Source organism: Aspergillus costaricaensis (assembly GCF_003184835.1).
Source record: "Aspergillus costaricaensis CBS 115574 unplaced genomic scaffold BO79scaffold_11, whole genome shotgun sequence".
NCBI classification, from domain to species: domain Eukaryota; kingdom Fungi; phylum Ascomycota; class Eurotiomycetes; order Eurotiales; family Aspergillaceae; genus Aspergillus; species Aspergillus costaricensis.
In genome coordinates, this window is record NW_020291811.1 from 348,378 (window position 1) to 366,900 (window position 18,523).

Below are 18,523 nucleotides of genomic sequence, written 5' to 3' on the forward strand. Positions count from 1 at the left end.
AAGAATCTGCATTTCAGCATCATCACCATCCACCAGTTATGCCTCTGCTCAGCATTGGCAGACCAATCTTACTACATACGAACAGATTTCTTTGCCAACAGTCAGAAGAACAAGCGACACATTAAATAGAAAATCAAATCGACATGTATCAGTTGTCTTCCCTCCCCCAAGCGAAGTTGTTTACATCATTTAGTAATCTTAGAATATAATGCTACTAAACCGCTTGACCCACATAACAAGTCCGATGTGGTGTAACGGCTAACATCGCCGTCTTTCACACGGCAGCTCGGGGTTCGATTCCCCGCATCGGAGTTTCTTCTTTTGTTTTTCTTTTTCTGCGGTAAACAATAACACTAATTTCCACGATGGAAATTCCTTTTCGAGATAATTTCCTTTTCTCTCAGCTACAATGACATTCTGATTTTGTCTTTTTTTTACGCTCACTGATATACTCCACAGTTTCCGGCTACACTACAAACTAGTACTCACGCTACGTTGGGTCAGAATTGATCTCGCCTTGGTACTTGAGCGGTAACAATCATTAGGGCGCCGTTATATATAACGAAAGCTACCCATAACAAGCACTCAAACCAGGCAACCATAGGGGAACCAATATTACTACCAAAAATTATGACTTAGACTATTCAACTGAAATCGTGGCTCCTGCAAAGAGTATCAATATTCAACCAGTAGGAAACATTAATATATCATTAACAACCTAGAAAAATATGGGGAAAATGAACATGCTATCTACAAGGCAAACCCCTAATAACCACTCAATCCACCTCCCAATAACGGCAGAAAGAACAAGTCCCTAGAGCCACCACTCTCTCCCTTTAATCCCTCCAAGTAAGCAGCAACCCCGTCATCAATCCCATACTCAGCTGCCATACTCAACCACTCTTTCCATCCCAACTGTTGGAATTCCACCCCCTCCTCCTTCTCCAAGAACATCCTCAAATCACTGGCTTTGAACCGCTTCTCCCCACAAACATGCGAATATTGTACTTCAACCCCACTAGCATCATCACCACCAACAACCTTCCTCACCACCATCTCAGCCGCTTTCTTCACCCCGATCAAATCAATATATCCCCTCCAGGACCCAGTCTCAGGGATAGCTCTCATCCGCCGACTCAGATCCAACACAGATTCAATAACACCGCCACTCGTCGCTGAGATGGCTGCTTTCCCGTCTCCAGTAATAGCTGTAGGACGATAGATGCACACCGACACATCAGTGTATCTTCTACTAGCCTTCTCAAGAAATACCTCGCTGGCCCATTTACTAGCCGTGTAGCCCACCGTATGTCCACTAGGTGATCCGTCCATGGGTGGGGAATAACTGGCTACCGAGGACTCAAGGAACTCGTCTTTCCCAGATAAGGATGTGACACTGGCGGTGGAAATATAGTGGAAGGGGATGCTGCGGGATGTGCATAGGCTGAAGAGGAATTTCGTGGACTCGACGTTCGCGGCACGCAGCGCAGAGTACGGCTTCAGGAATGATACGTCGGCGCCGTTGTGGATGATGCAGTCGACAGTGGAGGCGAGGTGAGTGATCTCGGCTTCTTTGAGACCGAGAGTCGGATGGGAGAGGTCGCCGCTGTAGAGATGGACTTTGGGGGATGTAAGGTGCTCAAGCCGTCGGGGGGATCCGTCTGCGTTGGGGCGGATTGCTAGGCAGTGGATGCGGGTTATGGAGGGTAATGAGAGGAGGTGAGTAAGAAGAGCAGTGCCGTAGAAGCCCGTTGCACCGGTGAGGATGACCTCTCGGGGTGGATTGGATGGTTGGTGAATGTGAGGATCTAGGATGGTGATGAGGTTGTCAAAGGAGCTGGGAATGGCGGTTTCGGCCTCCCAGTCAATGGTGATGGAAAGTGCTGGGGCTGGTGGAGTCGGGGCTGATGCTCGGTGCGCGCTTGTGGCCGCTCCAATCAACTGGGCCATCTCATTCAGGGTTGAGCATCGGAAGAGATGCACCACGGGTACGCTGACCTTCGTGATTGCTCGAATGCGCCCCTGTAGCCTTAGGATCTGCAGCGAGTTGCCTCCCAGGTCGAAGAAGTTCGACTGCGGTGTGATAGGAAGCCCCGTCACTGGGAGAAGTTCCTGCCATAATTCTTTCAATTTCATTTCAATAATGTTTAGCGCTCCGGAAGTAGGCGTTACGCTTTGCTGATGATGGATCTCGAGTCTAGCCAGGGCTGTACGATCAACCTTGCCGCTGGTGGTCAGCGGGATGCGGTCGATAGCCGTGATAACTGTAGGTTTGGCGTATGCGGGAAGTGGAAGGCCACTACGCAGCGTATTGAGGAAAGAGCCAACACTGGCTGGAGACTCAGAGGTGGAGAAGACCACAAATGCTACGAGGTATGGCTCAGGGTGGCCCTTGACGATAACCGCAGCCTCTCGTAGAACACCCTGGGACGCCTGGACAAGCACACTGGAAATTTCCTCAAGTTCCAGACGCATTCCTCGCAACTTAATTTGGGAGTCCCCTTTCAGTCGCCCGCGGTACTCTAGGTCACCGTTCGGTAGGATGCGGCCGTAATCTCCAGTTTGATAGATTCGGATGCCGTTGAAGACGCGGAAACGGGCAGAAGTCTCGTCTTCACGATTCCAATAACCAGATGATGACACGGCGCCCCCGCTAATACAAATCTCGCCTGGCCATCCAGCGGCTACCGGCTGCATCTGATCGTCTAAGATGTGGATCGCATAAGTTGGCAGTGTTTGCCCAACTGGGATTGGATCGTGACTGCCGTAAAGATCATTTCTCTTGTAGTCAATTTCTCCCATCGTGCAGGCGACAGATGCCTCGCAAGGTCCATACGCGTTGATGAGTCTCAACCCAGCGATATCGAGTCCCGAGAAGCCTTGAAGTGTGCCAGAACTCATTTTCTCCCCACCACATAAGGCATACTGCCAAGATGTGCACTTTCTGAGCACGGAGGCAGCTTCACCAAGCCACAGGGCATACTCGGACGTGACGCCAAGAGTAAGACTGACCTTCTCACGTACCATCAACTCGGCAAGCTCTATCGGATCCTGACGATTGCTGGTCATGACAAGGGTGCCTCCGTGTAGCAGACTAACGCAGACCTGGAACAAGGATGCATCGAAGTTGTGCGAGCTCTGCTGCAAGACGACCGGCTGATCAACGGGGAATACTTGTTGCACTGCTGCAAAATGGCACAGTAAATTATCGTGGCTGAGCAAGACTCCCTTGGGCAACCCGGTTGTTCCGCTAGTATAGATCAAGATGGCCGGGTCCTGCCCGGTAGATCGATCGTAGTCCAGCGTGGCAGGAGATGGAGGCGGCAAATGCATCTTGAGTTCCACAACTTGGGGCCCGTGATCGGCCATGAAATGCTCCAGCCCCGCTTTCGAGCGGCACACTAGAGCTGCGGGACTACAGTCTTTCAGGATGAGGGACAGCCGCTCGACACCATGCTCGAGGTCTGCAGGAACATAGACTGCCCCAAGCCGCCAGATAGCCAACAGGGCGCAGACGGTGTCGACGGACGGCCCGCAGGCTACCACCACGAATGCTCGAGGTTGAACTCCGACTGCGAGGAGAATGTCCATAATGGAGCGCACTCTGCTCTCCATTCCCGCATAGGTGAGTTCTCTCCCGTTAGTATCCTTCAGTGCGACTGTGTCCGGATAAGTTGCGGCGATTCTGGCAATCCACTGGGTAAGCCGATCAGGCTCTTTCTGGATGGCGCTCAACTCCGCCTGGCTCGTGGGCGGCTGACTCGGGGCCTTCAGACACAACGGCTCCAGGCATCGGTACTGCTCTAATTTGAGGTCCGAGTTCAGGGACACGGAGCCTAGTAGTCGCACATAGAGGTCCAACAGGAGCCGAACATCATGCGCGTGGTACAGGTACTCAAGAGCCCCGAAGGTAATGACCGTCGTGCCGTCAGGGTTGTCTCGGACGGTGATGACCAAGTCATGCGGCTGACGAGCATCCTCAGATGTCGCGTACTTCAACACGGCCTCATCAAACATGATGTCGTGCGTGACACCAGCGATGTAGTTGACGACAATATCACAGGGACGGGATGATTTTCCACTACCGTGAGCCTGGCTCAATGCTCCCAGCACGCGAGACCGGGTATCCTTGACTAGGTCTTTGAACCCTTGCGCCTGTTGTGGTTCGAACATCAGCGGCACGACCTCCACCATTAACCCAACGACCCGTTCAAAGCGCGGATCATTGCGATTAGCGTGGGCGATTCCGAGATAGAATCGGTCTACCTCGAGGGTCTGTTGAAGGAGGAGCTGAATGGCAGCTAGGTGGATGTGGAAGGAAGTAGCACCGGTGCGGGAACTGATGGAGCGCACTCGACTAGCGTCGTCTTTGCCTAGGTACGAGCTGACGCGGATGGTCTCATAGCTCGTGCGCGTTCGGGTACGGAATCCTGTTCGAGCAAATGGGAATAAGGGTAGATCGTCGGGCAATTGACCATCTGTGTCTGTTGAAGATGGCCCTTTATTCCATGCGGGTGTAGTAGCTTCGCTGGTCGAATCCTCCTGGTTGCAGAACGCGCTGTATTGAGCGACCACTGGCGACAGACTCTGACGATCCTGGTAGGCAGCAGCAATCTCGCGGAGCACCATTTGCCAGCTCACGCCGTCCATTATAAGATGGTGATAGCCAAAGATGATGGCATGGCGTGCAGGTCCGTGGCTGAGGATAGTGATTGCCATGGTCTGGCCCTTAGCGAGGTCGAACGCTCGGGTTTGCAGGGCTTCGAACTCTGTTGCAATCAGGTCCTTATCATCAATCTTCATACCGACCTCCCTCCATGTAATCTGGGGCTGGCCCAAAATCAGACGCCGGGGAACTTGATCGTGGAGATCGGTGACATAGGCGGTTCGCAGCGACTCGTGCCTCTGCGCGACCTCGGTGACTGCTACTTGGAAGCGGACCCGGTCCAGTTGGCCATGAAGCTCATACTGGATTGTACAGTTGTACATGGCGGGATCATCCACGGATTGCAACATGAACCAGATCTTTTCCTGCTCAGTGGACATTGCCGCCATAGTCGGAATGGACAGGCCAGCGGCTGGCAAAATTTGGGAAGAAGTAGGGGTCTCAACGGCGTGGCTTGTCTGCGATGATGTGTCACTGAAAGGGGTTTCCTGGGTGCGGGCGACCGTTGAGACCGTTTCAGTTGCTTCATCCTCCTGCAGCCGAGGAGTTGGAGCCTCTAGTGCTTTCAGAACCTTCACACTTTCGACGGTTGAAGACCCCTCATCGCTCTCCGCTGCTCTAGCCCTGAAGACGTGCTCGGCTGCCTCACGACATACACCACGGACAGAGATGCCATTGAGGATCTTCATCACAGAAACCTGAAATCTCAGCTCTTGGAAGAACCAAGTCTTAATCTCGATAGCGAGCAGTGAGTCGATTCCAAGCTCTGAAAGGGCACGCGTCACATCATCGATCGGTCCGGTAAGCTGGAGTAAACTTTGTAGTCTCACAACGAAAGCCTCTTGAATCAGGTCCTCTGCAGCAGTTAATTCAGAGGTACACCGGAGCTGTTCCCCGAGGGTCACCGCAGCGTCTTTTCCGGCGCCTGCACTCCGGTTGATATCCTCTTCGGGAACTTGGAAGTGTGAAAACCGGGGATCGTGGTACCATGCCGGCCGCATTGTGCCCGGGGGAACATGGAGCCCGGTGGAAAAGCAAGGGGAAGAATCGGCAGACATGCCGGGGCGACCCAACCACATGGCTTCGGTAAACATGCAATGGAAATCGGGCTCAGCGATGGGCATTAATCCTGCTTTGCGCAGTGGCTCCTCGTAAACCCGCTCCCGCGAGACTACACCGACGCCAAGGACCATGCCGATGTCGAAGCAAGATCCTGCAAGGCCGCGCTGGCGGCGCTGTTCAGCGAGTGCTTTCATATACTGTAGTGTGTTAGATATAGTGGAAACAAGAGGAAGTCCTGTAAAGAAATATTCACTCACCATATTAGCAGCAGAATAATTACTCTGCCCGGCATTCCCAATAAGGGATGCCGTGGAAGATAGCATAATGAAGAAATCGAGCTCATTCCCGGAGAATGATTCGTCCAAGTTCTTGCTTCCCCTAACTTTGGGTTCCAGTACGCGAGTGAAGTCTTCATACGCCATGTTGACAAATATTGCATCAGCCAGGACCATGGCCCCGTTCACAACGCCGGCAATCGGCGGCATGGATTGCAAAATGGTTTGATGTGCAATGCGCAGAGCCTGCATATCGCAAACATCTAAGGGTAAAGTCATCAATTGGCAGCCAGATGATTGTTGTAGTTCTTCATGCCACGGCACGGGCTTCACGGACCGGCTCGCGATGACTAGATGCTGTGCACCGTTGGCTACCAGCCACCGACAGAGAGATTGGCCTAGTTCTCCGGTCATTCCGACAAGGAGATATGTTGCGTCACGGCGGAGGATTGTGCTGGGATCTAGGCGATGAACGGTCACATGGGGGTTCTCTTGGGGAGTGTAAGACTTGACAGCGCAGGCTGAGTGACTATGAGGAACGACAGTGTCGGGCTGCATGATACTCTGCAGGGCTGCGGAAGATATCAGCCACTGGGTCCAGAGCATGTCCAGCGCATCTCTAGATGACTGGGATGGTGAGAGAACATGGCCAATTGACGCTCGCTCTGAGAGATAATCCTTGGCGGAGTGGGTAGCACATGTCCTTGGGATCGCGGCGAGGAGACGGTCATGCAAAGGTCGGAACTCGGTGTCTAGGTTGATGAATTTGCTCACGCCTTGTGGCAACATAGACATGAGATTCCGTGTTGGTGTATGTGGATGCACATATATGATCGACTTGTCCCATTCCATGGCCCCCTCATCGGACGTGGCCAGTATGAGTGCCCGTTGGTCGGATTCTCTGGACATGGCGAGGATTCTTAGTAGCCATAGATCATTCGTAAAAACAAGTGTAGTGGAATAGCAAAGTGATGCCTGAACGCGCTCAGATATGTGCAATGCAACCAGAATGCTTAATACTTCAGGGGCACTGATTGTGTGGTTTTGACGGGGACCAATGTCAAGGATGTCGTCTCGTTTGCATACCACGACTGTCTCTTCAGCTGACGAGGAGATAACCAATCCCAGACGATCGCTCCCTGTACTGTTGACATTCACGATACAGAGATACGCTTTAACTTCATTGGTGAGCTTAAGAGCATGGGCGGAACGCGCAACAACACTGGCCACAACCTCCCGCTCTGAAGCAGTATCGGACTGCTTTGCCAATGATGCATCAAGCCCCAAGGGTTGTTCGATAGCCCGGAAGGCTGAATTAAACCGAGCATTCATGTCTTGGGCATGCTTCACGCGGGGGATGTAGGGCAGGCCATTCTCAAGGGAGACCTCCCGCTCCTGGCACCATAGGCTAGTTTCAGCGCTGACAGCATGGCTGTGTTGGCCATGATTAACAAACTGGGCAAACCGAGTTGCAATCTGGGTGATTACATTTTCATCCACCACGTCAATGTCGAGAAAGCCCAGTTTCAGACCCTGCAATTCTGTTTGCACAACTCGCCCCAGACCAACGGTCATGGCACTATAAGGATCACCTTGTTTGAATCCTCGCGTCACCCAGTATACATTGTGAGCATCTTGGAAGAGCCTCTGGAGCGCCACAAATTGTTCGGCACTGAGGTTCTGGAAAAGGGGAGCATCGATGTCGGTCAGGCATAGAACGTGGCTGGGAATATTCTGCGATTCGTAACTGCCAAGATCCTCAAGAGAGGCGACGTTGGTGAATACCCGCTTCCACTTAGACAAATGGCTTCGAAGTGCTTGCAATCCTCGGCTCCCAATGCCAGTATGGCCTCCGATGATGAGGACGTTGTCCTTATCTACGGCCTCGGTTGTTTGGTCCGGGTAAGCAAGCGGGTGCTGGAGAGACTGTAAGGAGGCATCCACGGCCCGAGACAGAATGAGGGAGTGGCAGTGTAACTGGAGGTTTCCGGTGTCATAGGCAACACTATCCAAGCCGGAGAATCCGGACTGCTGAAGCAGCGCTTCCCAAATACGTTCTGGTTCAGAAGTGATTATGTGGTCGTCCACGAGGCGCCCTTTGAGACAGCCAGCGAAGTTGCCACGCCCTGTGATAGAACCGAATAGCAGGAAGCCACCGGTCTTCAAGACGCGACGGCAATATTCTAAGGGAATCGAAGCAGCCTCCTCACCCAAGACGCCAATTTGGACAATGACCATATCGTATAAAATCTCAGGTGGTGACGTGCCCAGGTCCATAGTTTCCACTTGCACGGCATCACCGTAAGGCTTAAGGCGCTCCTTTGCAGTCTTCAATGTTTCCGAAGACGAGTGGGTGAGTATGAGAGACGTGTAGTTACCAGTGATAGCGTTCAGTATGCGTCGTGCAACGGATACATCATCAATTCCGCCGAGGAATAAGAGAATTCGCATGCGAGGATACTTGTGAGTCACTTGCTTCACAGTGCGCACGACATACTCTTGCATTTGCTGGGCCCCGGCGCTTGTCTTCCAGTACCGGTTCTGCGCCGCTTTGAAGGCCGATTGGGCCTCGGGAACCTCACTAGGAGGTGCAAAATGAAGAGATATGGCTTTTTGAATCAACTGCAGTTCCGGAGAGACTATGTCGCCAATAGCCAGGGGTGTGCCATCAATAGCCTGACGGGCGACCGCCTCAAATTGCTCCAGGATCGTTGAGTACTCCGTGTTTGGCTTGTCGAAGGAGACGACCATTCCTGCATCGATGTCCATCTCCCAGTGAGTGCGGTGAAACATAGCACGGTCGTCCTTCTCAGTAGTGACTGCTAGCGCAACACACCGCAGCGACTCAATTTGCAATACACAATCACCAGCTGCAGTATAGACGTCGATGTCACCCACCATGTCTGACGGGATTTTCCGAGTGGGAGGCGTAGCCTTTGTGACATAAGATTCGACCTGGAATGGAGAGCCCCTAGGATGATCCGGGTGGGCGATGGCTGCTGGGTTGAATCGTATGGATCGGATCTCCCTTGGCAGATGAGGTGTCCGAAGGCTCCTACAAGATGTATAAGTAAGTACAATAGGAGGGTAACGTAGGTTTGGTAGTACATACTCATCATCCGGAGATGCAAAGGCTACAAAAAGGGTTTGAAAACATGTATCCAAGACACCCGGGTGCATGAACGAGGAAGAAGATGGCACGTGGGCCACGGTTGCCGACGCTTGGAACAGCCGCCGCTCGCTGGCTAGCAGAGAATGAAATGGCCCAGTATAATTCAATCCCAGCTGGGACATGGACTCATAAAACCGTTCGATGTGTACAGGGGAGTTACCCGAAGACTGTTGCTGCTTTCTGGGCAGAACAGTGAGGTCAGGACTTCCCATTTCTAGTCGGACGCGGGTGCTGAATCTAGTTGTTAATGCATCGGAGCCATCGACGTGGCCAGCGGTACAGGTAAAGCTGAGATTGACAACTTCCAAGGCTGACGACTTCTCTGACTCTCGTGTGGAATTCGGGCCGAGGTGGCAATGGAGTTCTATGCCGTCGGCGCTTCCATCGATGCTGATCCCGCGACGGATATCCAGATCATGCAGCTCCAGGAGACGTACGGGCTGTGGGTAGGAGAAGCGCAAAGCTGCTTCCATGGCCATTATGCAATATCCTGCAGCTGGGAATAGCATCTCACCTTGGAATTCGTGGCCTTGCAGCCATGGGTTCTCCCGGGGATGCAGGATATTTCGCCACCGCCAGAATTGCTCAGATTGCTGCACGCAGACGCCGAGCAGCTCATGAGAAGGTGCCCGGGTGCGATATTCTTTCGAAGCGCGCGACTCCCGCCAGTACGGTCGTTCGTGGTCCCACGGATAGCTTGGAAGGACCTTGGGGAGCATCGCTGGCAGGGTGCCGTCTTCTCCATTGATGAGGCCCTGGAATACCCGGAGATTGACAGAGGATGGACCGCAGAGCTTCCATACCTCACCAAGACACTTACTCAGACGAAGAACATCATTTTCTCCACGAGTCAGCGCACCTTGGTAGGTAGGTACGTTCTGCTGGAGCGCCTTGAAGGTCTGCCCGGCTGGACCTGCCAACGCTGGATGAGGGCCAACCTCAATCACGCAATTAAAGGGACCATGGTCTCGGATGGCCTGTGATAAAGCATCCGAAAACAGGACCGGTTGAAGAAGATTCTTTAGCCAGTAGCTGTCGTTCACGCAATCCGAGCTGCAATCCATTTCGAAGCCATGGACAGAGGATATCCAGGTACAAGACGGGCCAGAGGTGCGGTATGCAAAGTTGCGCGCCTGGAGAGCTTGCATGTAAGGCTCTGCACACGGCTCCATGAAAGGCGAATGGTAGGCCTTATCGACCCGAAGTATGCGAGCGAACTTCTGTTGGCGGGTTAACTCGTCTTTGGCAACCTCCAAAGTGAACAAGTCTCCCGCCAGCGTGGTCGAGGAGGGCGCGTTGCTCGCAGCCGGAAAAATCTTCCCAGCATACTCAGGTTGGGTGCAGAAGCGGGTGGCTTCATTAAATCCCATCCCCACGGCCATCATTGACCGCTTAGGCCCGCCCTCCCCAGGGTCTGCACGCGGTGAGTAGAGGCCGCGATAGTAGGCAATTGTAATAGCAGCTTCCGCCGTGATGCAGCCTGCTGCGTAGGCCTACAAGGCGGTTAAGTCAGATTGGATCTGGGATTGTCACGATGGCAGTGGACCAACTTACGGCACCTATTTCACCACTGCTATGTCCAACCACCACGGAGAAGCGAATGCCAACACTGTAGAGCAGGTCGACGAGGGCTACTTGAACAGCGGTAGTCAGTGGCTGGGCATACGTTGACTGCTGACACCTAGATGTGTCCGGAGCAGCGAGGATCTCTTGCCGTAAAGACCATGTAGGAGGCTCTGGCAGCTGCTGGAGTATATCATCGAGGCGATCAATGGTCACCGTGAACGGACCGGGCCGAAGCAGCAGCTCACGACCCATGGTGGGCCATTGCGCCCCCTGACCCGTAAAGACTCCGAGGATCGCAGAATTGTGGGCCTCAGCACCTCCACCGGAAGGCCCCGGCTTCCACTGAGGGTCTTGCAACTGCTGTAGAATTGAGTTGTGGGAAAGACCAGTCACATAGTGCTTGAAAGGGAGATTCGAGCGTTTCTGTAGCGCCAAGGATACTGCTTGCATGTCGACTGAGGGGTGGGTGGCGATGAAGCCAGCATATTGCTGTATTAAGCGGGCCAAGGACGAATGGGATGAGGCGGAGAATGGCAAGCTAATAAGCGGGCTTTCAACCGCCGGCTCATTCACTGGTTTTTCGGAGCCTTCTTTTGCCCCCCCATGAACGGAAGGTGCATAGTGTTCGAGAATCTGTTATTGGCATTAGCGCCCAGATCATCGGAAGAGATATGGTGGCTTACACAGTGTGCATTAGTTCCCCCAAAACCGAAGCTGTTAACTGAAGCACGGCGAACCCGCGCCGGTGGCCATGGAATCGGTTTGGTGGGGACATGAAGACCGTCATAGAAGGGTACAATGTTGGGATTTAGCCGCTTGAAATGTAGGTTCGGTGGGATGATCTCATGCTGCAGGGCCAAGGATGCCTTGAGCAAGCCTGCAATTCCAGCAGCCCCCTCTGTGTGGCCGACAACTGTCTTAATGGACCCCACATACAGCTGGCTCTCTTGCACCTGACAGCCATCATTGGGTTCGGGGAAGAACGCTGAATGGATGGCCTCGGCTTCAAGGGGGTCGCCGACGGGCGTCCCCGTTCCGTGAGCCTCAAAGTACTGGCACCTGGACAGGATAAATCAGCAAATGGGAGACAAGTGATGAGTGTGTAACATACCGATCAGATGCCTGGGTAGGGTCAAGTCCAGCACGTCGGTAGGTCTGACGAATCAAATCAGCCTGACTGGCCGAGGATGGCATGGTAAGTCCGTTCGTACGTCCATCTGAATTCACTGCCGTTTCCCGGATCACAGACTCAATGGGATCCCCGTCGCGGAGGGCATCACCGAGCCTCTTGAGGATCACTACCCCGACACCTTCACCACGAGCATACCCATCGGCACTGGCATCCCACATGCGGGACTTGCCTGTTGGCGACAGCATGCGCAGATTCGACTCGGCAATGTACATCTCAGGACCAAAAATAAGATTAACACCCGCTGCCATAGCCGTGGAGCACTCTCCTTGGCGCAGGGCTTGCACTGCTTGGTGGACAGCCACGAGACTAGAAGAACACGCGGTGTCGACAGTTACCGAGGGCCCTTTCCAGTCGTAGAAGTAAGACACCCGATTGGACAGAATGCTGCGTGCTGTACCTGTGGCATGATACTGCGCGAGGGCCTCCGGATCCCTTAACTGGACGTCGAGATAATCGGCACACATAAGGCCCACGTACACCCCTGTGGGAGTCCCTCGGAGAATGTCAATCGAGAGACCTGCACTCTCTAGAGCCTCATAGGTGACTTCGAGCAGTAGGCGATGCTGAGGATCGATGGCCGCCGCTTCTCTGGGATTGATATTAAAGAAGTTCGCATCAAAATGACGGGTGTCGTCTTCGATGAAGTAGGATTGTGTGACATTGGACGTGCCATGATGAGACCCGTCTACGTTCCAAAACCCATCCACGGAGAATCGGTCCCCAGGAATCACCTTTCCCACGTTTCTGGGATGTATGAGAAGATCCCAGAGCTTCTGTGGGCTGGTAGCGTTGCCGGGAAAGCGTGATGCGCTCCCAATGATGGCAATAGGCTCTCTTTCTGGTGCCATGATGTCCCCGGTTGCAAAGTCAATCAATCACTTGGAACCAGTGAGAAAGATAATGTACAAAAACGCGCAGGCTACACAACTCCAAGCCCCTCACACTTCTAAACACTGTAAGCGGGGGTATGTGGAGGAACCCATTCTACCCTTGTAGTGTCGACGGACTCCGGAGCCAACGTAGCTCGCCTGTGATAATTCGTGGAGCCTCCCCCAACAAGGCATGTTCCGACTTGTCCGCCGATATTGGTAGGCAGTGCAATTTGATATTATCTACCAGGCTAACCTCGCTAATAGCCTGATTCGGGGAGATAGCTCCAAGCACTCCGTACAGGCGGCTAGTACAGGGCGATTGAGGCAGTATACTGAGCGAAATAATGACCCACTGAGACGAATATTTAGTTCAGACCAATCATACTAACACCTTACAGCCCCCATTCTGTCATGTTTCGTACCTGTTATGACCATGTCCATCTTTCCTTGCCCCGGACCGTTACGCCTCGTCGGATACACATAGAAGCTGAAAGGAGCGTAGTATTGGCATGCAGCCCCACCCTGTCACTCGACCATCTAGGCAGTGAGACCGATGAGACTACTGTATATAAGATTTTAGCACTGACATAGGTAAGACTTTAGTTGTGACGATGATCAACACGAGGAAGATCGGGAATTTCTCTGATGTTCCTCACCAGGTCCCCGACGTTGCTGTGAACGCAGTGGTTAGGCAACACGGAGCTCATATCTGGAATTGGCCCCAAAATCTCCAAATGGGTACATTGGAATGTCACACCATGATTGCTTCGAGCCAAGTGGTGGCTTAACGGAAGATAACCCCTCAGGTGGGATGATACTGCCCTATCCTTTGTTTTGGGGGCTGTGAACCAGAGGACAGAACTATATATAGCGTTGAGAACACGCCCTCACAACGACTTTACTTTGACAACATCAACAACACTTCTATCTATTTCATTACATTCTACATAGTTGAACCACTTCATTACTCTACTTCTTCCCTCGTCATCATGGCTCCCCAGAAGCAAATGGTCCTCAAGTTGACCTCCTTCCGCTACAAGAAGGAGGGGATCTCTGAGAAAGAATTCCACGAATACGCCAGCAAGTCGCATGCTCCTAAGGCAGCCATCGTACAGGCTCGCCATGGCGCCATCAAAGTGTGCCAGGTTTGTTATACTGCCCATTGCCAAGCCCCCGCCGGGGTCCTCTTTCCAAAAATGTTTATTGAAGCAGATAAGCTGACCAAGGAAATTCCGAGCAGTACCACACTCCAAGCGCCAGCAAGAGGCTTATCACTGAGAAGATCCCTTGGGCCGTACGTCCAGGCTGGGAGATCGAAGATCACGACATCATGGTGTGTGTGTACGTGCCGAATGCGGAGACAGCACAGGCGATTGTGACAGATCCAGACTTCCAGAGCCTCGTGGCTGGCGAGGACGAGATCTGTGACCAGACCCGCGCCAAGTTGACTGCGGGGTGGGAGGAGGTGTTCGTGGAGGATGGCAAGGTGGTCGAGGCCGACTATGGTACATTTGAGGAGCTCACTAGCCTTGGCCATGATAGCAAGCCCACTTCGGCTCCCGAGGGCATCCGCATCTAAAAGGGAAACAGAGAAGATAGCATCAAATACCTACTGTAGTAGTTAGCTCCACCAATAAGATACGTGTGTGGTTTGTACTATTTGTGGGACTAGCTGGGCTATAGGCTGCGTAAAGTGAGGACCTGGGGTTGCAGCTTATCCTGTTCGGAAAATACATCAGTGTGGAGTAAGTGGTGCCTGTCTATAACTCAATGGAATTAATATGCATTTTATCCCTTTTCTATCGCCTTCTGCTGTACTAATTAATCGAATCATCGTTGGTGATAAGAATGCACTCATTGGGCTCCTCTTTTGGGTTTAGCGCTGATACGATGCATCATGCTAATTTAGTGAGTTTTAGACACCTTTTAACCACGCGGAGTTGGGCCCTTGTTAATGCCGAACTGTCAGTCAGCATCCAAATGGAGACTTCATGGGATGATGATTGAATGTAATTGGAAGAAGAAGACCGAGTGGATCCATCACTGCGCGTTGAAGACATGTCTCTGTGATTAACAGAAGCCTAGACTTACGAACCCACCAGAACTTGCAGCCCTAGCTCGATGATGCCGCCAAAGAGGTAAGCACTAGCACTTAGCTCGGGGCATGATTCGCTATTCTCGCTCTGCGGAATCCTTGTGAAAATCTAATTAACCAGTCACAAGCCAAGTAAACAGTTACCATAAGTGATAATGTTAAAGGAACAGATTAAGGCACAAATCAAACCGCCCTGATCAGTCACGCGTGTCGTCCAACAGCAAACCACAAAACCTCTTTTGCGCCTTCTTTGCCAGCCAAGACAGAAACGTGCTCAACAAACATTACTGGACATTGATGACCACTCGTATTCTTCGGTCGAACTTCCACTTCTGCCCTGGTGTGCTTCGACGGAGTATTTACCGCCGTATCGCCTATGCGCTTCCCACAGGATAGACCAATTTGCGGCCCGAAATCTGCTTACTCCGGAGCAGAGGCAAATCGCCAACAATTCGCGGCAAACCCCCTTTCTGCACTTGCAGTGGATGGGTCTGCAATTCCCCCCGTGCCAAAATGTGGGTGCAATGACGTACCCACTCAATAGCAAATTGGCGATCTTCAGGCCGTGCAGTGCGATGATAAGACCCTGCTAGCTGGACATCCTCCCCAAAAATAGTGGCGCTGTGAATCCACTCTGGTTGGATATCCTGCCGGCGACCCTCCAGCCGAGGGGGATATTGGTCTAATGCGCAATATCGGCCCCCATCCCCACCAATAGCGCCATAGCACACCGTTGTGGCATGAGAGTCGGCAATACAGTCCATAGCAAACGCCAGCGTACCCTTCGTGTAAGCACGAATGTCTTCCTTGCAAGTGCGTGAGGCGTAGTCAAAGGCTGCCGTGGCCCCCCGCTGCTTTACGAGCGGGAAATGCCGCGGTGAGCACGTCGTGATCGGCTGGTAGCCATGGAGTCGAAGCATCTGAATGGCCAGCGTGCCGGTCGCTGTTGAGCCTCCGTATACGAGGACAAATGGCTTGTTTGTGTTCGTTGAATCAGGGTTGAGGCTTATCTCTGTCTGCAAGCCAAGCGAACGAAAGAGTAGTCCTACAGTCATCAGACCCATACCCACAGAAGCAGCCTCTTCAAAAGTCATGGTCGGAGGCACTCGAAAGCAGAGACTCGGGTGAGCGACGATATAATCTGCAAAGGCACCATTGTTCGGGCTTGTAGGACTGGCCCCAAAGACAAAGCCGCAGACACGTTCGCCGATTGACATGTTCTGCACTGCTTCTCCACATGCAACGATGACTCCAGCAAAGTCGCTGCCACTAATTGCGCCCGGGGTGGCCGCTGCTGCGTCGAGCATCTTCCAATCAGACGGGTTGAGTGCAACGGCCCTAGTCTGCACCAGGATCTGGTCCCCTGCGAGGGACGGCACAGGGGTGTCGGTCACACATCGGAGGGAGTTGGGCCCCTGCACCACCAATGCACTATGCGTTGTAGGTATCGCAGGCATTGTGATGAATTTTTGGCACCTAATGATGCAGCAATAGTGTCGGAACTCGGCTGGGTTATATACACTCCAACTTTACTGCGTATTCCTGCAATCCTGACGGGTCCTCGTCACGCCTCCTAATTCCCCCAGAGGACTGTCAAATGCATCTGGCCGTCTTCCATTATTGGAGAATGGAACATTAGTTTGCAACATTGCAGCTATCTAGAACTGAACCCCTCCGGGCCTGCCCCGACGTCATCAAGCAATGAAGTCGCTGACAACCCCTCACATTCCTCAAGCGGCGCATTCAGCCCCCACGGGTATATTGCATGTTATGGGCGAAAACCTACCGGTTCTTGGGGCAGAAGGCCAGCCACATGCAACACGACTCTGCCGCCTGCTGCTCTCTTAGAGGTACATACCTGTTGCGAGCCGGTGGCCCCCATGCAGTAGCATGCATGTAAGACGCAGTCTTACTCAAGCGGGATGAGGGGAAGGAAAGAAGGCTGATAGGTAATCTATCAAGGACCTCGAAAGAGGTCGTTTTATTTCCCAAAGTTTCTCACAACCACGTTTCTTTCTCCAAAGGATTCTTTGGCGTGTACTTTGTACAGGAGACTTGCTTTCCACCAGTATGGCGAACAATACCAGCGCCATGGATGCGCTTCTGAGCAATCATTCCCGTGAGAATCGGGGACCCGAGGTTCTGGCAGCATGCATCATTAGCATGTTCTTCTGTGTGCTTGCTACTGTGGTCCGCCTCGTGGCCCAGGCCACCATCCGCCGCCTCTTCACACCAGATAGTATCCTTATCATATTTGCATCCATACTAGCCCTGGCAGTGTCCAGTTGCACCATTGCTGCTGTGAAGAATGGACTAGGTCGTCATGAGGTTAGCAATACCCGAGAACCAAATGGCCTAACATAGCAGAGAGTAGGGCTGACGGGTTCATGCAGTACTGGGTTATGAAGGAGGATCCCCATCCCCCCGAGAGAACAGCGTTCATTTTCGAGGTGAGTTTTGAAAACATACTCTCCCTAGCTGCGGCCCTAGGTAGGATGTCTAGTCATGTAACTAATTATTCTCTTCATACATAGATGGGTTATGTGGTGACCGTGTTGCAAGCCGCAGCCCTCATGTTCAACAAGCTTTCCATCCTCTTCTTCTACCAGCGCGCCTTCAACTCCATCATAAGATCTCTACGCTACACCATCTGGGCCCTCTTTGTCTTCTGCACGGGGCTAGGTGTCGGATCTACCGTCGCCTTTATTTGCGCCTGCGTGCCACCACAAATGTTCTGGTTGCGCGTATATCCCATCTTCGGCTTTGAACCCCCGGAGCCCTTGCACGGACACTGCGAGCCCCAGCGCTTGCATTTGGGCGTTCCCCTACTTCTCGATCTGTTCTCCGAAGTAGTTATGCTCTTGGTCCCAGTATTTGTTCTTTGGAATCTCCAGATGCCGTGCCGCAAGAAGGCTGCGGTGATATTCACGTTTTCGTTGGGTGCGTTCGTGACAGCCATCTCCGCGGTGCGTTTCTATTATTCATGGAAGCTAGAGAATGGGGGAGATTTGTCTTGGGATGACACGGACAGTTATATGTGGAACAGTGTGCAGCTCTGCTGGGGTGTGGTGACAGCGTGTATCCCTGCATCAGCGCCGTTGCTGCGCGTGGTCCAGAAATCAACCACGGTATCTAAATCCCGCCGTCCGTTCAAACCACATGGGTATATGATGTCGACGAACGGTCGGGTTGCTCAAGGCAAAGGGCAAAGACATGCGCAGCGCCTCGATAGTGTGACTGAGCTGACTAACAGTTCTTGGGACGAGGGGGAATCGGGCCCATGGACGAACTCTGCTGATCCATCGCTGGAGCTTGAGGAGGGCAGGAGGGATAAGCATCGGCCATGATTATCGTGCAATTTCGCTTGAGAGAGCTCTTCATTTTCATGGACTCCGTGTACTAAATGTAAATAAATTAGCATTATCGATAGCCTGTCTCGGATCGTTCTCAGTGCATTCCCATTGGTCTATCATAGCACTACCAACTACTACTAACTACTAGACCGGAAGAGCAATGCCGATGCTACTGAAGTCCGAAGTAGGAAGGTGAGATGTTCCAACAGTTCACCAAAGCGAAGGAATGTGAACCATGTTGATTCTTTGAAATTGTCCAGAGATTCTCTT

General features: G+C 52.6%; 4 protein-coding genes and 1 non-coding gene across 5 annotated transcripts; 3 read left to right on the top strand and 2 right to left on the bottom strand.

Moving 5' to 3' along the window:
* The first annotated feature begins 240 nt into the window (after nucleotides 1-240).
* Nucleotides 241-312, top strand: BO79DRAFT_t94. The gene has a single exon. It is a non-coding gene; the product is annotated as a tRNA-Glu (tRNA).
* A 399-nt stretch (nucleotides 313-711) lies between these two features.
* On the bottom strand, nucleotides 712-12,917 carry BO79DRAFT_286633 (polyketide synthase). The gene is made up of 6 exons (XM_025688487.1): nucleotides 11,853-12,917; nucleotides 11,425-11,800; nucleotides 10,730-11,374; nucleotides 9,116-10,668; nucleotides 5,986-9,058; nucleotides 712-5,925 (listed from the first exon to the last, which is right to left on the bottom strand). The coding sequence occupies exons 1-6, from the start codon at nucleotides 12,779-12,781 to the stop codon at nucleotides 766-768; spliced, it is 11,736 nt and encodes a 3,911-aa protein (XP_025541018.1). The 5' UTR covers nucleotides 12,782-12,917; the 3' UTR covers nucleotides 712-765.
* Nucleotides 12,918-13,655: 738 nt separating this feature from the next.
* On the top strand, nucleotides 13,656-14,562 carry BO79DRAFT_208453 (EthD domain-containing protein). The gene is made up of 2 exons (XM_025682403.1): nucleotides 13,656-13,950; nucleotides 14,046-14,562. Exons 1-2 carry the CDS (start codon nucleotides 13,795-13,797, stop codon nucleotides 14,382-14,384), a joined length of 495 nt encoding a protein of 164 aa, XP_025541019.1. The 5' UTR covers nucleotides 13,656-13,794; the 3' UTR covers nucleotides 14,385-14,562.
* A 712-nt stretch (nucleotides 14,563-15,274) lies between these two features.
* BO79DRAFT_236856 (zinc-binding alcohol dehydrogenase family protein) lies at nucleotides 15,275-16,425 on the bottom strand (the record flags this gene model as incomplete). The annotated part of the gene is made up of 1 exon (XM_025684627.1): nucleotides 15,275-16,425. The coding sequence occupies exon 1, from the start codon at nucleotides 16,355-16,357 to the stop codon at nucleotides 15,275-15,277; it is 1,083 nt and encodes a 360-aa protein (XP_025541020.1). The 5' UTR covers nucleotides 16,358-16,425.
* Nucleotides 16,426-16,940: 515 nt separating this feature from the next.
* BO79DRAFT_244566 (uncharacterized protein) lies at nucleotides 16,941-18,316 on the top strand. The gene is made up of 3 exons (XM_025685383.1): nucleotides 16,941-17,228; nucleotides 17,294-17,350; nucleotides 17,435-18,316. Exons 1-3 carry the CDS (start codon nucleotides 16,971-16,973, stop codon nucleotides 18,245-18,247), a joined length of 1,128 nt encoding a protein of 375 aa, XP_025541021.1. The 5' UTR covers nucleotides 16,941-16,970; the 3' UTR covers nucleotides 18,248-18,316.
* The last annotated feature ends 207 nt before the right edge of the window (nucleotides 18,317-18,523 follow it).